Below are 17,465 nucleotides of genomic sequence, written 5' to 3'. Positions count from 1 at the left end.
TTGTGGAGTTTGCTTACAAGAACAGCTGCCAGTCAAGCATTCAGATGGCTCCGTATGAGGCCTTGTATGGTAGGCGGTGCCGGTCTCTAGTGGGTTGGTTCGAACCGGGCGAGGCTAGGCTATTGGGTACAGACTTGGTTCAGGATGCCTTTGAAAAGGTTAAATTGATTCAGGATCGAATTCATACAGCCCAATCTAGACAGAAGAGTTATGAGGATCGGAAGGTTCGTGATGTTGCATTCATGGTTGGTGAGCGGTTCTTGCTCCGGGTTTCGCCTATGAAGGGTGGTATGAGGTTTGAGAAGAAGGGCAAGTTGAGCCCTAGGTATATTGAGCCTTTTGAGATTCTTGAGAGAGTTAGAGAGGTGGCTTACAGACTTGTACTACCACCTATCCTCTCTGTAGTTCATCCGGTATTCCATGTTTCTATGCTCCGGAAGTATCACGGCAATCTGTCTCATGTGTTAGACTTCAGTTCAGTTCAGTTGGACAAGGATCTATCTTATGTTGAGGAACCAATGGCTATTTTGGACATGCAGGTTCGAAGGCTGAGGCCAAAGAACATTGCTTCCGTGAAGGTTCAGTGGAGGGGTCATCCGGTCGAGGAGGCGACTTGGGAGACCGAGCAGGATATGTGCAGCCATTATCCTCATCATTTCACCACTTCAGGTATGTCTCTATGCTCGTTCGAGGACGAACGATTGTTTTAAGAGGGGGAGGATGTAACGACCCGACCTGTCATTTTAAAAGTTGTAGCCCTATTCCCCTATTTACTGCTTATTCTATACTTTATAACTGTTATGTGACTTTCCAGGTAGTCGGTTCAGGTCCGATGAGGTTTTGGAATGAATTGGAACACTTAGTTCCAAGGTTTAAAGCTTAAGTTCAAATAGTGACCGGATGTCGACTATATGTAAATGACCTCGGAATAGAATTTTGATGATTCCAACAGCTCTGTATGGTAATTTTGGATTTAGGAGCGTGTCCAAAATTTTATTTGGAAGTCCGTAGTTAAATTAGGCTTGAAATGACTAAAATAGGAATTTAAGTTTGAAAGTTTGGTCGGGGAGTTGACTTTTTGATATCGGGGTCGGAATCCAGTTCCTAAATTTTTCATAGCTCTGTTATGTCATTTATGACTTGTGTGCAAAATTTGAGATCAATCAGACTTGATTTGATAGGTTCCGGCATCAAATGTAGAAGTTGGAAATTTTTAAAATTCATTAAGCTTGAATTGGGCTATGATTCATGGTTTTAGCGTTGTTTTATGTGATTTGAGGTTTCAAATAAGTTGGTATGATATTTTAGGACTTGTTGGTGTATTTGGTTGAGGTCCCAAGGGCATCAGGTGAGTTTCGGATGGTTAACGGATCAAAAGTTGGACTTAAACAGCTGCTGCAATTTTTATTTTGCTGGAAATTTAGGGCCAGGGTCGAAGGCCGAGGACCAAGGCCCAGGATTGAGACCGAGGATGGAAGGCCGAGGACCGAGGCCCAGGATCGAGGCCCAGGATCGAGGGCCATGGTCAAAGGCCGAGGATTGAGGCCGATGATCGAGGGCCAGGGTTGAAGGCCGAGGACTAGGGGTGTTCATAAAAACCCGAAAAACCGAACCAAACCGAAAACCAAACCAAACCGACCAAAAAGCCGATATTTTTAGGTTTGGTTTGGTTTTGGTTTTAAATTTTAAAAATCGATCAAATTTGGTTTGGTTTTGATTTTAATAAAAAAAAATCCGAACCAAACCGACTATAAAAGTAGCTATTTAAATTTATTATTACACCTATATATATGTATATTTTTATATAAAGTTTCTAAAATTTTATGATACATATTAGTCATTTGTATTTTTAGTCTAATTTTTTGCTATTATAATAATCTAATTCTTTGCCTTCTAGTTTGATTGGTAGTTTTCTTTTATTAAGTACAAGAATTTATTTCATGTTAAAAATAATCGATTTTTAATAGAGTACTTAAGTTATTCATCACTATTTGAGTTAATTATCATTAATATATCTTGGTAAATGATAGATTTCTCAAAGAGCAATTGGTTTGATAGCGTTACATTGAAAATGTACTCGCCGGAATATGTGTTTGGTAGTGTATGTCTCATATTTAATAAAAAACCGACAAATAACGAAAAAATCGAAAAACCGAATCGATAAAAAACCGACTTAATTGGTTTGGTTTGGTTCCATTATTTGAAAAATTGACTTACTTAGTTTGGTTTCTTTTTCGGAAAAAATCGACCCAAACCGAACCATGAACACCCCTACCGAGGACCGAGGACAGTCTAACAGAACTGTGAGTTATAAGTAGGGGATTTCATCTCATTTTCTATTTTTGACAAATTGGAGCTTGGGAAGAGGCGATTTTTGGGAGATTTTCAGAGAAAATACTAGGGTAAGTATTTTTAACTCAATTATGGTTAGATTACCCGAATTCATCATTTATTTTCACCATATAATTAGTGTTTTGAGATTGAAATTTGAAAATTTTTTAGAAATCTCATAGAAACGATTTTTTGTGATTTCGGTGTCGATTCAGAGTTGGATTTGATTGAAACTAGTATGGTTGGACTCGTAATTGAATGGGTTGTCATATTTGGTAACTTTCACCAGATTCGGAGACGTGGATCCCGCGGGCAATTTTTGAGTTAATTTCGGATTTTTATTGAAAAATATAATATTTTCTTATGAAATTGATTCATATAATTTTTGTTGACTGTATCGAATTATTTTGGCTAGATTCTAGCTATTCAGAGTTGGATAATCGAGGAAAAGGCCTACTAGTGGATTAAATTAGAGCAAGTCGAGATAAGTGACTTGTCTAACTTTGTGTGGGGCAAATTTTTCCTAGGATTGATATTGATGTGATAATTATAATGTATTGAAAGTCATGTACACGAGGTGAAGAGTGTGTACACGGGCTAAATATGGAAAACTCTGGTTTTTAAATTGTGTATATTTCTGTCACACATTAATTAAATTATTTTATCCGATTATATTCATCATCATTGATCTATATTATATTCCTAAATTTGCCTGATATTTTTTCTACTAATTATTTTTACCTGTTTAGTCGAAACTTTACTTTCTTTTATTCTGTGCATTATTTGAATGTTGAATTTCCTTAAATTAAATACTATTAAAAATGAAGTATTTTACATTTAATAATTAGATGTTAAGTCAAGATGTTAAATTTGTGAAAATATTATTTTTGCGGAATATTTTATGAAGATTTTTGTATTCATTGTGATTGAGCCGTGAGCTCCTTATTGAGAAAATAATGGATATTATTTTGCTGAATATTTGGTAAAGACTTTTTTATTTACTGTGATTGAGCCGTAAGCTCCTTATTGTGGAAAATATTCTGGTTGTTAATTTATTTTTGCAAGTTGAAATATTTGGGCACTTGAGGTGCAAATTGTGATATATTATGATATTGATATGCATGCGGTGGTATAAGGTTTGGGTGTTGAAACGCATGCGGTGAGATAAGGGTGACTTGATACGCGTGGCTAGTAGGGGAACTACTAGAAGTCATGCGGTATGATAAGGGTGGCTAAAACGCGGGATGCTATTTCGGAAAACATATTTTCTTAAAAATTAAATGTGAAGGCTCCCGCGATGATATAAGAAAATGAGATATTGTGAATTTATTTATGATTTGGGACTACGAGGCGGTACCTCGGGAGTGCCCTTGTTGATATTTATTTATGGTCACAGTTGCCTTTGATTATTGTTGTGATTTTCTTAAAGTTAAAAATTTCTGTTTTGTTTCCGCGAGGTATTATTTACCCTTATTTTTGTGTAATTAAATGATGACATACTACTTGATTCATTTTCATTATCATTTATTGTTATTATATTGTTAAATATATCACCATGTCTTTTATTATTCCAGTAGGGCCTGACCTGACCTCGTCACTACTCTACCGAGGTTAGACTTGGCACTTACTAGGTACCGCTGTGGTGTACTCATACTACGCTTTTGCACATCTTTTTGTGCAGATCTAGGTACCTCTTGCCAGCCTAGATATCAGTGAGCCGCCGGTGTATGGAGACTTCGAGGTATATCTGCCAGCGTCCGCAGACTCCGGAGTCCCCTTCTATCTTATTATATTGTATTCTTTATTTGCTTTAGACTCTGATGTATAAAGACATAGAGAATAAATTCTTAGAAGCTTGTGACTTATTTCTACCGGATTTTGGGAGTTGGAATTGTTAAATTACAGTTTTTATTTATTCCACAGTTAAGGATTAAATTTTAATTTTGTATTTAGTTATATTCTGCATTTATAAGCTTACCTAGTCTTAGAGACTATGTGCCATCACAACATCCTACAAAGGGAATTTGGGGTCGTGACATCCATGCCATGGGAAGTCCATCATGAATATAAATCATCTACGCTCACTGTGGGGGTGCAGACTCCAGAGGGGCTCCTTCAGTCCAAGCATGATATAAAGCCGATATGGCCTACTGCAGGCGGGTAACCCCGATACATATAATGATAAAGCCGATATGGCCTGCTGCAGGCGGGCAGCCCCGATCGATATAATAATAAATATATAAAGCCAATATGGCATGCTACGGTGCACAGCTCGATCCCATAAATATCCTCACAATGGATGAATATGACTAAGTATGAAATGTACATTTTAAAATAATTAAATTTAACATCAACACGACCCTATGGGTCCCTAAGTATCGGCTCGTAGCCTAAATATGATCTTTAATATGAGTTTCAGCTCAATTTCTCTAACACATGGAGAATATGCGGATAATAACATGATTCCTTAACGTTACAACTCCACGAAATTTATTTAAGTCACAATTTCTATGGTGCACGCCCACACGCCCGTCACCTAGCACGTGCGTCACCTCTATACAATTCACATAACGCGTAATTCAGGGATTTATACCCTCAGAATCAAGTGTAGAAGTGTTACTTGCCTCAAACCGTATAATTCCTTACCCCGCTATGCCTTTGCCTCGCAAATTGGCCTCTCAAAGCCTCGTAACTAGTCATAATTAATTTGATTCAGTCAATATAAATTATTGGAATTAATTCCATATGAAAGTACTAATTTTCCAACAAAATTTGAAATTACACTCAAAATTTACCAGTGGGCCCATGTCTCGGAATCCGACAAAATTTATAAAATATGAACCCCCATTCAACGACGAGTCTAACCATAGATAAATTACTCAAATTCGACCACAACTCGGCCTTCAAATCATTAATTAAAATTTATGAATTTTTTTAATATTTCCAACCCAAAACACTAATTTGTTGATAACAACAACAACAACAATATATTCATGTAATATAACCAAAACTGAGTTAGAATCACTTACCCCAATCCATATGGTGAAAATCACCTAAATATTCGCTTCAATCCGAGCTCCATAGCTCCAAATGTGTTAAAATGGCCGAAATCTCGAAATATATCTTATGTCCAGGCATTTACTCTTCTATGCGATCACGAAGCATAAAATTTTTCCAGCAAAATTTTACTCTATGCGATCACGGCCATTCCCCCGCGATCGCGATGAACAAATTTTCCAATAGCCTTTTCCAACGTTTCCAGACAGCCTCTAGTATAATGGTTATAATTTTTTTTTTTACAAAACTCCAAATAACAAATGGTTTATCTTTCTTAAAACTAGACAAGACACCAAGCACTACACCTTTCATTTTTGGATCATCTCCAAATTCCTTATAGATTGCGAGATATAAGCTTTCAAAGTCGGGTTAGTGCAGCAGAGATATTCTACGCAATCGCGAAAGAGCTTCCACGTTCGTGATTCATAAGGCTCTAAACTGTTGTTTGCTCTTTGCGAACGCGATGCACACCTCTGTAGACAAAAACTAGCAATTAAAAATGGCCTAGAAATGATCTGAACCCACCCCGAAACTCACCCGAACCCCTCGGGACCTCAACCAAATATACCAACAAGTCCTAAAATATCATACGAACTTAGTCGAAACCTCAAATCACATCAAACAATCGTAAAATCACGAATCATCCCCAATTCAAGCTTAATAAAACTAAAAAATTTCAACTTCTACATTTGATGCCGAAACCTATCGAATCAAGTCCGATTGACCTCAAATTTTGCACACAAGTCATAAATGACATAAGGGACCTATTGTCACGACCCCAAATTTCCTCCGTAGGATGTCGTGATGGCACCTAGTCTCTAAAACTAGGTAAGCCTAATAATGCGCAATAATAATAAATATCTAAAATAAATAAACTACAATTCAAACAATTTTAACTCTCAAAACCCGGTAGAAATAAATCACAAGCTTCTAAGAATTTATTCTCAATGTCTCTATATATCAAGGTCTAAATAAAATATAAGGAAGCAATATAAAATGATAGAAGGGGACTCCAGAGTCTGCGGACGCTGCCAGATATACTTCGAAGTCTCCGTGCGCAGGTAACTCACTGACGTCTAGGCTGGTAAGTTGTACCTGGATCTGCACAAAAAGATGTGCAGAAACGTAATATGAGTACACCACAGCGGTATCCAGTAAGTGCCAAGCCTAACCTCGGTAGAGTAGTGTCGAGGTCAGGTGAGGCCCTATTGGAATATAATAGTGGCATGGTAAAATGTTTAACAATATAGTAAAATAAAATGACATTGAAAATGAATCAAATAGTATGTCACATTTAATGGCACCAAATAATTACAAATAATATCTCGTGGAATCAAAACAGAATTTCCTTCAACTTTATGAAAATCACAATAATTAATCGAAGGCAACTATGGCCATAAATCAATATCAACAAGGGCACTACTGAGGTACCGCCTCGTAGTCTCAAATTATAAATAATTTCACAATATCTCATTTCCTTATGCCACCGCGGGAGCCTTCATGATTAATTTAAAGAAAATATTTTTTCCGAAATAGCATCCCGCGTTTTAGCCACCCTTATCACATCACATAACTTCTAGTAGTCACCTCTACTAGCCACGCGTATCAAGCCACCCTTATCTCACTGCATGCGTTTTAATACCCAGACTTTATACCACCGCATGCGTATTAATATCACAATATATCATAATTTACACCTCAAGTGCTAAATATTTCAATTTTTCACAATAAATCAACAATAATATTTTTCAATAATAAAGAGCTCACAGCTCATGCCAGAATAATCCAACAATAATAATTTTTTCCACAATAAAGAGCTCACGGCTCCATCACAATGAGTACCAAAATAAATCTTACGAAAATATTCAAGAATAAATAATTCAGGAAAATAATATTTCAAATTTTTTTAATATGTTGCTTCAATATCAAATTTAAAAATATAAAATAATTCATATTAATAATATTTAATTTAAAAAAAAATCAACCTTCAAATAATGCACAGTATAAAAGAAACCAAGTTTCAATTAAACAGGTAAAACAATTAGTAGGAAAAGGTCAAACAAATTTAAAATATATATCTCAGATCAATGATGAAGAATATAACAAGATAAAATAATTTAATAAATGCGCAACAATGATCTACACAATTTAAAAATATAATCTTTCACATTTAGCCCGTGTAAACACTCGTCACATCGTGTATTCGACTTTCAACACATTTCAATAATCACATTAATATCAATTCTAGGGGAAATTTTTCCCACACAAGGTTAGACAAGTCACTTACCTCGACTTGTTCTAATTTAATCAAGTATTATGCTTTTTTCTCGATTTTTCGACTCCGATCGACTCGTATCTAATCATAATTAATTCGATACAGTCAACAAAAATTATAGAAATCAATTTCATAAGAAAATATTATATTTTTCAATGAAATCCGAAATTAGCTAAAACATTGCACATCTCGGAATCCGGCGAAACTTATAAAATCCGACAACTCATTCAATTACGAGTCCAACCATACCAATTTCACTCAAATCCGACTTCGGATCGATACCGAAATCTCAAAAATTCGTTTCTATGAGTTTTCTAAAATTTCCCAAATTTCAATCTCAAAACACAAATTAAATGGTGAAAACAATGATATATTCGTGTATATTGACCAAATCCAAGTTAGAATCACTTACCCAAATATTTTTCCTTGAAAATATATCAAAATCGCCTCTCCTCAAGCTCCAATTCGTCAAAAAGGAAAATGGGACGAAGTCTCCTGTTTTTATAACTTACAGATTTGTCAGCGAGCTCGATTTTGTCAGGCAGCCCGATTTTGGCAGCATTTCCAGCAGAAAACTTGCAGCAACTAAGTCCCACTTTTGATCCGTTAACCATCCGAAACTCACCCGAGGCCCTCGGGACCTTAACCCAATACACCAACAAGTCCTAAAATATCATACGAACTTATTTGAAACCTCAAATCACATCAAACAATGCTAAAATCACGAATCACACATAGATTCAAGCCTAATGAACTTTGAAACTTTCAATTTCTGCAAACAATATCGGAACCTATCAAATCAAGTCCGATTGACCTCAAGTTTTGTACGCAAGTCATAAATGACATAACAGAGCTATAAAAATTTTCAGAATCGGATTTCGACCCCGATATCAAAAAGTCAACCCCTCGGTCAAACTTCCCAAAAATTCAACTTTCGGCATTTCAAGCCTAATTCCACTACGAACTTCCAAATAAAATTTCGATCACGCTCCTAAGTCCAAAATTACCATACGGAGCTGTTGGAATCATCAAAATTCTATTCCGGGGTCATTTGCACATAATTCGACATCCGATAACTATTTGAACTTAAACTTTAAAATTTTTATCAAAATTCCATATCTCGGGCTAGGGACCTCGGAATTTGATTCCGGGCATACGCCCAAGTCTCAAATCACGATACAGACCTACCGGAACTGTTAAAACACTGATCCGAGTTCGTTTGCTCAAAATGTTGACCAAAGTCAACTCAATTGAGTTTTAAAGCTCTATTTAATCTATTTTTCACCTGAAAACTTTTCGGAAAATTTTACAGATTACGCACGCAAGTCGAGGAATAATAAATAGTGCTTTTTGAGGTCTTAAAACACAGAATTAATTATTAAATTTAAAGATGACATCTTGGGTTATCACACCTATGGAAATTTTCAGAACTGAATTCTGACCCCGATATCAAAAAATCAACTCCCTGGTCAAACTTTCAAACTTAAATTTTTTATTTTTGCCATTTCAAGCCAAATTCAACTACGGACTTCAAAATAAATATCCAGACACACTCCTAAGTCCAAAACTACCATACAGAGCTATTGGAATCGTCAAAACTCTATTCCGGGGTCGTTTACACATAAGTTAACATCTGGTCAACCTTTTCAACTTAAGCTTTAAATATGAGTTTCATTTTTTCCGAATTAATCCCGAAACACCTGAAATTCAAAACCGACGATTCACACACGTCATAATATATCATATGAAGCTATTCAAAATTTCAAATAGTAGAAAGGAGTGTAAATGCCCAAAACGACCGGTCGGATCGTTACAAAAAGTACATACTTTGTCAACTAATGTTTTGTTTCCCTATGAGAAAATATAAATGGCTATGAAAAAAATAAGTGCAAAAGATATTGAAAACCATATTTATGCATTCATTGTAAATAAAGTAACTGGAAACTATGTAATAGTAGATAGTAGATCCATTAGACCACTAGTAATGTTGTAAAATGGCATTTATTAATCAAAGCTTTACCAGCAATTTGCTTAACAACTTTTATTCTATTTTACAACAGAAAAAGAAAAGGAAAAAAGAACCTATATATATTGTTTTTCACCTATCACAATCTGTAAAGAAAATGACATCCACATTAAGAGGAGCCCAATGAAAAGGTAGATAACGAATAATGACCCGTAACGATGAAGCAGCCATTGGACCACACTTACATAATTGAGCATCCTGTGGCATTTTCTTCACTTAAGTATTGGTCACATCTGCTCACATAAAAGCCCCTTCCATAGACATACGGCCCAGGCCCATAGTTATCGTAACATGGGACCGGTCTTCCGTACCATTCATAACATGGGCCCCCGATATGACCCTCGGAGCATTGTCCACAACAATATCCCGGTGGTGCCGGAGGGACCGGTCTCCCGTACCATTGATAACATGGGCCCCCGATATGACCCTCGTAGCATTGTCCACAACAATATCCTCGTGGCGGCGGCGGTGGTGGTTGTGATGGTGGAGCCACTGGATTAGGTTTAGGACCTTCTTTGGTCTTTTCGGGCTCTTTGGGCTTGGGCTTTTCCGGTACTTTCTGTTTTTCGGGCTCCTTGGGCTTTTCAATGATAACAACAGTAGGCTTCTCAGGTTGTTTAGGCTTCTCAGGCTCCTTGGGCTTTTCAATGATGACAACCGTAGGCTTCTCAGGTTGTTTAGGCTTTTCGGGCTCTGGCTGTTTGGGCTTTTCAGGAGCTTTGGGCTTTGGAGGCTCTTTGATTTCAATGCTCTTAATTACTCCACATCCTTTACAACACAATTTGTCACGAAATCTCTCAGGATCGCAGCATACCACAGTGATTGTCACTGTATTAGCCTTCTCATCATATACCTGGTCTCTAATTTCTCTTGCCCGAACATTTGTACATCACAAAAAAAAATTCAAATTTATTTTTATCCATATATATATATATATATATATATATATATATATATATATATATATATATATATATTCCCCATCATAGTATTCCATGATTGATTTTGTCCATCTACTTTGAAATAGAATTTCAAGAAAACATAAAGAAAAAAAGCGGATAACTATAGTTTACTTAGAGAATTCAAGTAAAAGAGACATACGAGGGAATTTACAGAGAACTTTTTTGACCTTCTTATAGCAGCAGGAGCACTGAAGATCAACCTTGAGCACCATTATAGTGGTCTGTTAAACGATTAGTTAGTATGATGGGGTTATTTGTCAAGTAATTAATTAAGCACAATATCACAGCTCTTACAGTTATAAAAAAGATTAATTCACTGAACCATATTATGCAATAATAATGCAATAATAAGCTAGTTTATTGTTGTTCAGAAATCGTGATGAAGAAGTATAGATCACTTTAGACGGAAATATAGATAGAAGGAAAAAGAGTTGTGGAAGATCATACCTTTTCAGTTTTGTCACCACCCATGATTGATCTGAACTTACAGAAAATGGAATTCTTTGTGCTGAGGAGGAAAACAGTATATTTTTCTCGTATGAAAGGAAGATGAGGAGAAATGTCTTATGAAGAAGAAATGTAGTACTAGTAAGTAATAAAATAGTAGAAGGAATAGAGTAGGAACACGTCATGGAAGTTGAAAGAAATGATATCATCAAAATTGGCAGCCACTAGAATTTGGTGGGGGGACCTAAGATTACTGACTATATACTCTCCATTTGCATATGCTGGCTTTGATAGTCACATCTCACCTTCCCTTAGTTACCAAGCAAATACTTATTTAACAGGGAATACAGAGTTAACTCGTACCACATGGTAACTATATATATAGTTTGTCAACAAAAAAGTGGATCAGAAAATTTCTCCTCCAGATTATAGTCTATAGATGGAAAGAAGAAAAGATAATAATAAGACTGAGTAATCAAATAAATTTAGATGGGAAAGAAGAAACTACAAATAAAAAGTGTAAATTAATAATCATGGCGGCTGAACAAGGCAACTAAATGGCTTGGCCCCCAACTTTTTGGGGTCCCCCTTTTATTTTAAAAGTTGTATGTTATATATTATTAAAAACAAATCATCCATATAGTGTTGGAAGGGAGAAATTAAATTTTATTTTTATTTTATGCGGGGACAGTTGGTGTCTAATTTCTTGACTAATTATATTCATGAAAGTCGATGGAAATAATTAGGCAACCTTCGAGGGAGAGACAAGGAAACAAAAACAAAAGAGGAGAGGGACGAGCAAGGTGCGAGATCCCGCCATAGCCGTAACAAGTGAGGGACTCACTTACGAGCCACCCCCACAACAGGTTGGCCATGGCGAAGATTGTGAGGGTACCATGTAACATTGGTTCACATTATTATTCTTATATTTTTGTCTTTTTTATTGACTCTTTCATTTATTCTTACTCTCTCCTTATTAACTATTCCTATATTTTTTTTTTACAAAATTTATCGTTGTGTGCTCACAAAAGATCAAAGTTTGCTTTTCGGTGTCCTCTTCAAAATTCCAAGCATTACAACAAGACAAAAACAATCGTTATTTTGAAGAAATACAATACTATTTCGATACCGTGATATCAACCTATCAAATTTTTTAACCAGATTTTATTATTCTAATTTTATATTATATTTTTTCATTGAAAATCTGTCATTATTGATATTCTTACTTCCTAAGTATATATTCTTGTTTTAGTTATTATTAGATTATATTCAATTTAAAATTTTCAACTAGAAAATATGAATCCGGTTATGCAAAAAGGGAAAAAAATGTGAAGAATTAATTAAATCCCAAAAGGGAGCCTTGGATAGATTTTTAACAAATAATAAATATCTTGAATGAGAAAATATGGAAGGATGTTCTTCAAATGAACAAGTCACTCATAGAGTTGAGTTAGATGAAGTTACTACGAAATTTGACATAGTTCCAGAAAATCAAGAATTCTTAAATGATTTGAATAACTGTATCTCTAAAAATATATACGATCCAAGTCAACGGAATATGGTAGATACAAAGTTGAGAGATCTATTAGCTATATTATCAATTGAAATTGAATTATGAGAACAAATCGATTATAAGATAATAATTAATGATTTTGTATCTAAACGCTGGAAAAATAGTTTTAAATTAAATATATATGACGTTTTTAAAAAAAAAAAAATTAAGGCAATAAAGTTTGGTTTAATGCTCCAATCTTGTTGAGCGGTCATGTTAATGATAGGACATTTCTTCATATCTTTTAAAAGTGCTAGTGGTCGCAAAATAAATACTTTACCCCCTTCAACTTGTACAAGAATCTCTTTTACACCAACAATGTAGCAAAGTTTTGTTTCACTTTTTGTGCTTTAATTTCTAATCTGTATTTCTCTGTCTTATCTCTAATACATTTGAAATTAAGTCACAGAACCAACGAGAACGAGGGAGAATAAATATAGCCAAATTGATATTGATGATGTAGAAAGTCAAAGGTATAACATCACAATTCACAAGTTTTAACTAAATAATGTGCAAATCCTTTTAGGTGAAAGTTTAGTGCCGACGGTGGGTATGGAAGGCTGGCAGTGATGGGCCTAACTTAGTCAATTATAACCCTTTAATTACTTGGAATTTTGGAAACTGAGGAAAAGGAAGTTCTCAGCCGGTCGGTGCCGGGTCGGCCCCTAAATCAAAGAGAAAAAGTAGAACGGGAAAATGAATGAGAAATGATTAATCTGCATTTGGTAATTTTCCATTCCTTCTTTTCCTCTAGCAGCATAAACTCTACCAATCAGACAGGGAAACGTTGAAAAGCAATAACTATGTGCGAAGTAGAGGGGTCATTTTTTAAATACCGTCAATATTTGGGACATTCGACTAAGGCTAGCCCCTTACGGGGCTATTTTTTTCAATCTCCACACTTTTGCAGGGGATCTTTACACAAAGGGTGAATTTAAAAAAATAGTCATATTTACAAGTGATAATTGAAAAAAAGCTATAGTTTCAAAAGTAATCGAATTTTAGCCAATTTTCAAGTAAAGATAAATCTGAATGAAAACACTGTTCAGAATCCGAAAAATATTTCAGCATAATATGCTGGAAGTTCATACACAGGTGCTCCAAACTCCAGTATATTATGCTGGAACTTTCCGTGTGTTGGGAGTTCCAGCATAATATGTTGGAAGTTCATACACAGGTGCACCAAATCTCAAATATATTATGCTGGAATTTTCCGTGTTGCAGCAAAATAGTGACTAGTTTTTCAATTACTTTGCAAACATTGGCTATTTTTTAATTACCAGTCCGAAAACTGGCTAGGTCGTGCTACTTTTACTTACACAAATAGTCGTCCATATTTAATGTTTACTTTTTTTGTCATATACATAGTTTATACATTGATTATATATTATTATATACATATAATACATAAATTATGCATATATTATACCTCTCTCGACTATTTTTAGTTTAAGTGGTTGGGTTTAATTATTCCTTTCGCAGCAGCCATGTGACTTGTGAGTAAAGCCCATGACATCCAGATACGGTACCGCATTGCCCATAATAGTGGAGAGACCCAATACAGAGAAAGATCATCTGGTTTCTTGTATTAGCAGAAATCTTTTTGAACTATATTTGAAATTACATTCTCCTTTAGTTATTAAAGTGCTTTGTTTAGTTTTGGTTTTTTTCTTTTCTGTAGAAATAATACTGATATGAGTTATATCACAAACATCCCGTTACGTCTTCTTTTATCAACTCTCAGTTTGTTCTTAATGATGCTTACAATATTGATTTTGAAATTATAAGTATCATTTCAATTCACTATGTTTATTTATTACTATTAAATTTCTCTCTGCCTCTCTCTATATATACACATATAATGGCAATAACTTTTATCCAATTTTAAGCAAAACACGTATTTTTGTATTGTATATCTATTTTTATTATTATTAATGTATAAACCAATTATAATATAACATTTACATATCTCAAGTATGATACAATAACCTACAAAGTAGATTATATTAATGGCATATTATAGCCGGTTAAATTACATTCTTCAATAGTATGTATAATTTAAACCTATCGCTATATGGTATTATATGGATTTTCAGTTCATGGTATGACTTACCTAAACTAAACTAAACCCGCAAAAGAAGCGAGAGCCAACAAGAAGCACTACTAAAAAAACAGTTGTTTACCGACGCAGCAGTATCGATAGACTTTTTTTCGACGTTATTCCGAAGGATTTTCCGACGGAGTCCCTCGGTACTTTTGAACTTTTTAATTTCTATTTTTTTAAAAATATAACCGACGGACAACTTTCGGTGTCTGTCGGTGCTTTTAAAAAAAAATGAAAAAGAAAATAAAGTTATCGACGTACTCAATCCTACTGCATTTACATAATATTTTGAATTTTGTTCTTACAGTACCGATGAACTTCCGTCGGTAACTTAAATATATAATCTTATAGATAATTATTTTGTATTTTTTATTACACAATACCAAGGGAGGCCGTCGGTAAGTCCCTCAGTAAGTATTTACTTAATTATCTTAGTGGTTGATTAGCCTATTTATTAAAATTTGCACTAAGTGAAGGTAATACACTACTTAAAATATATTGGTGGTAATTAGCTTAGTAATTTATAATTACACAAAGTAAAAGTGATTTTGTAGTATCCTTAACTACATTGATTAACCTATACATTAATAATTAAACACTAAGAAGAAGTGTATTAGTCATTTCCGTAAGAAATATTAGTGATAGTTTATCTTATAAATTGATAATTACTGTAAGTAGAAGTGTATTAATGGTGTCCTTAAGTAACGTTAACAATTGATTATCATACACATTGATAATATACTATGCAAAAGTGTATTAATTGTATTTAGCTTGTATATTGATAATTACACGAAGTATAAGTGTATTAATAATATATATGTAAGTAATGTTGCTGATTGATTAGCCTATATACATTGATAATAACACTAAGTATTAGTGAACTAGTGGCATCCTTATATAAGTAACGCTAGTGATTGATTAGCCGATACATCGATAATTATATTGTCATGATCTAAAATTCAACTAGTCGTGATGACACCTAACCCAACCCGTTAGGTAAGCCAACTAATCACTATCCAATTCCAACGTAATTTAGCAAGACAATTATTAAAGAAAATATATGAAACTATTACATTTCCCCAAGAATGGGTAGTACAAATCATGAGCTTCTAATAATAGAGTATACAAAGCTGGTATGAAATAATACATCATCTATTTGAAAAGTACATAAACAGAGTTTGCATGAATCAGGCTACCATGAATAAGAGACAGCAACAACCGGAACGCAGGTACAACTTCAAATCCGGTAACCATCGAACACAACAACAACGACAACCAATATCTGCACGCAATGTGCAGAAGTGTAGTATCAGTACAACCGACCCCATGTACTGAATAAGTAACAAACGTAGCCTTAGGTTGAAAGTAGTGACGAGCTTGTACCAAGGTCAGAGTCCAACTTTCATAACCAACAATAGTTCATAACAATATAAAATAAGTAATACCAGAAGTAACTCAAAGAATAAATGCTCAACTAAATCGTGACTTCTAAAAATAGTTCTGCCTTTCAAGTACATCAGTGAAAACCCAAATCGTTTACCGAAATTATAAAAAATATGAATAAGTTTGAATCGTTTACCGAAATTATCAAAAATATAAATAAGTTTGAAAATAGTAATTTTTCCAAAATCCTTTCAATAATAAATAAAATGTCTCATTTTCTTTCGAGATAACCAATATAAAACAAATGTATCACTATGCCTATCTGTCAATATTTGTGAGAAATCATGAATAATGTTATATCGTAGCATGAGGAAAATACATCTCTATGCATGTATGTCATGTGTGCACGTCAATGCAATGTATCTCAGAAATTGTACTCATGTATTCACACTCTTAGAGTACTCAATCTCACTGTCTCACATTCTCTCTCACTATGTTTAGTACACTCAATCACTCAGCGCTATATAATACATGTTGTTGCGTACAACCTGATCCCTGTTTATAGTCGACTGTGCTCACTGGGGGTGTGTACATACTCATGAGGGGCTCCTACAACCCAAGCGCTATAAGCACGGCCAACTCACGTGCTGCACGACCAACTCACGTGATGCACGACCAACTCACGTGTTGCACGACCAACACACGTGCAATAGTATAATATATGGATCCGCACAGCCAACTCACGTACAATAATATAATATATATAAAGCCAATATGATGTGTTGTGGCGTGCAAGCCGATCCCAGAAAAAAATATCTTCACAATCAGGCCCCCGGCCTCCCTCAGTCATCAATCTCTCCGGTCTCTCTGTCATAGGCACACAATGTCATGAGAATAGCCCAAAATGATGATATGATATATCAATAAATAACAATAGAGACTGAGATATGATATGTAATGAAATGAATATGACTGAGTATGAATTTTCAATTTAAAATAAATAATTCATAATAATATGACCTATGTGGTCCCAATAATACTGGCACATAGCCTCAACATGATTTTCAATATGCTTTTCAGCTCAATTTCTTTAACTCATAAAACCGGATGGAAAATGCCAAGATCATTTAACTACAAAATTTTACTGAAATAATTATGTCACAATTTCTATAGTGCACGCTCACACACATGTCACCTAGCATGTGCGTCACCTCCCAGCAATTCACGAAATACATATATTCAAGGTTCATACCCTCAACTCCAAAATTAGAAGAGTTACTTACTTCGAACAAGCCAAATCCAATGTCGAGCAAGCTAAGCAATGCTCC

General features: G+C 34.7%; 1 protein-coding gene across 1 annotated transcript; it reads right to left on the bottom strand.

Annotated features, from left to right (window-relative positions):
- Positions 1-9,645: 9,645 nt before the first annotated feature.
- On the bottom strand, positions 9,646-11,255 carry LOC107812850 (uncharacterized). The gene is made up of 3 exons (XM_075224598.1): positions 11,099-11,255; positions 10,791-10,872; positions 9,646-10,556 (listed from the first exon to the last, which is right to left on the bottom strand). The coding sequence occupies exons 1-3, from the start codon at positions 11,120-11,122 to the stop codon at positions 9,871-9,873; spliced, it is 792 nt and encodes a 263-aa protein (XP_075080699.1). The 5' UTR covers positions 11,123-11,255; the 3' UTR covers positions 9,646-9,870.
- Positions 11,256-17,465: the final 6,210 nt, after the last annotated feature.

Source organism: Nicotiana tabacum, chromosome 11 (genome assembly GCF_000715075.1).
Source record: "Nicotiana tabacum cultivar K326 chromosome 11, ASM71507v2, whole genome shotgun sequence".
Taxonomy (NCBI): domain Eukaryota; kingdom Viridiplantae; phylum Streptophyta; class Magnoliopsida; order Solanales; family Solanaceae; genus Nicotiana; species Nicotiana tabacum.
The sequence above is the reverse complement of the archived record's forward strand: the minus strand, read 5'-3'. Positions and strand labels throughout refer to the sequence as shown.

Bases quoted from the DNA above. Each gene is read 5' to 3' on its own strand.
- LOC107812850 (XM_075224598.1), bottom strand. From the start codon at position 11,122: ATGGGTGGTGACAAAACTGAAAAG. The intron at 10,873-11,098 runs GTATGATCTTCC...ATCGTTTAACAG, and splicing joins GTGGTGACAAAACTGAAAAG to ACCACTATAATGGTGCTCAA. The intron at 10,557-10,790 runs GTATGTCTCTTT...TTCGGGCAAGAG, and splicing joins AGTTCTCTGTAAATTCCCTC to AAATTAGAGACCAGGTATAT.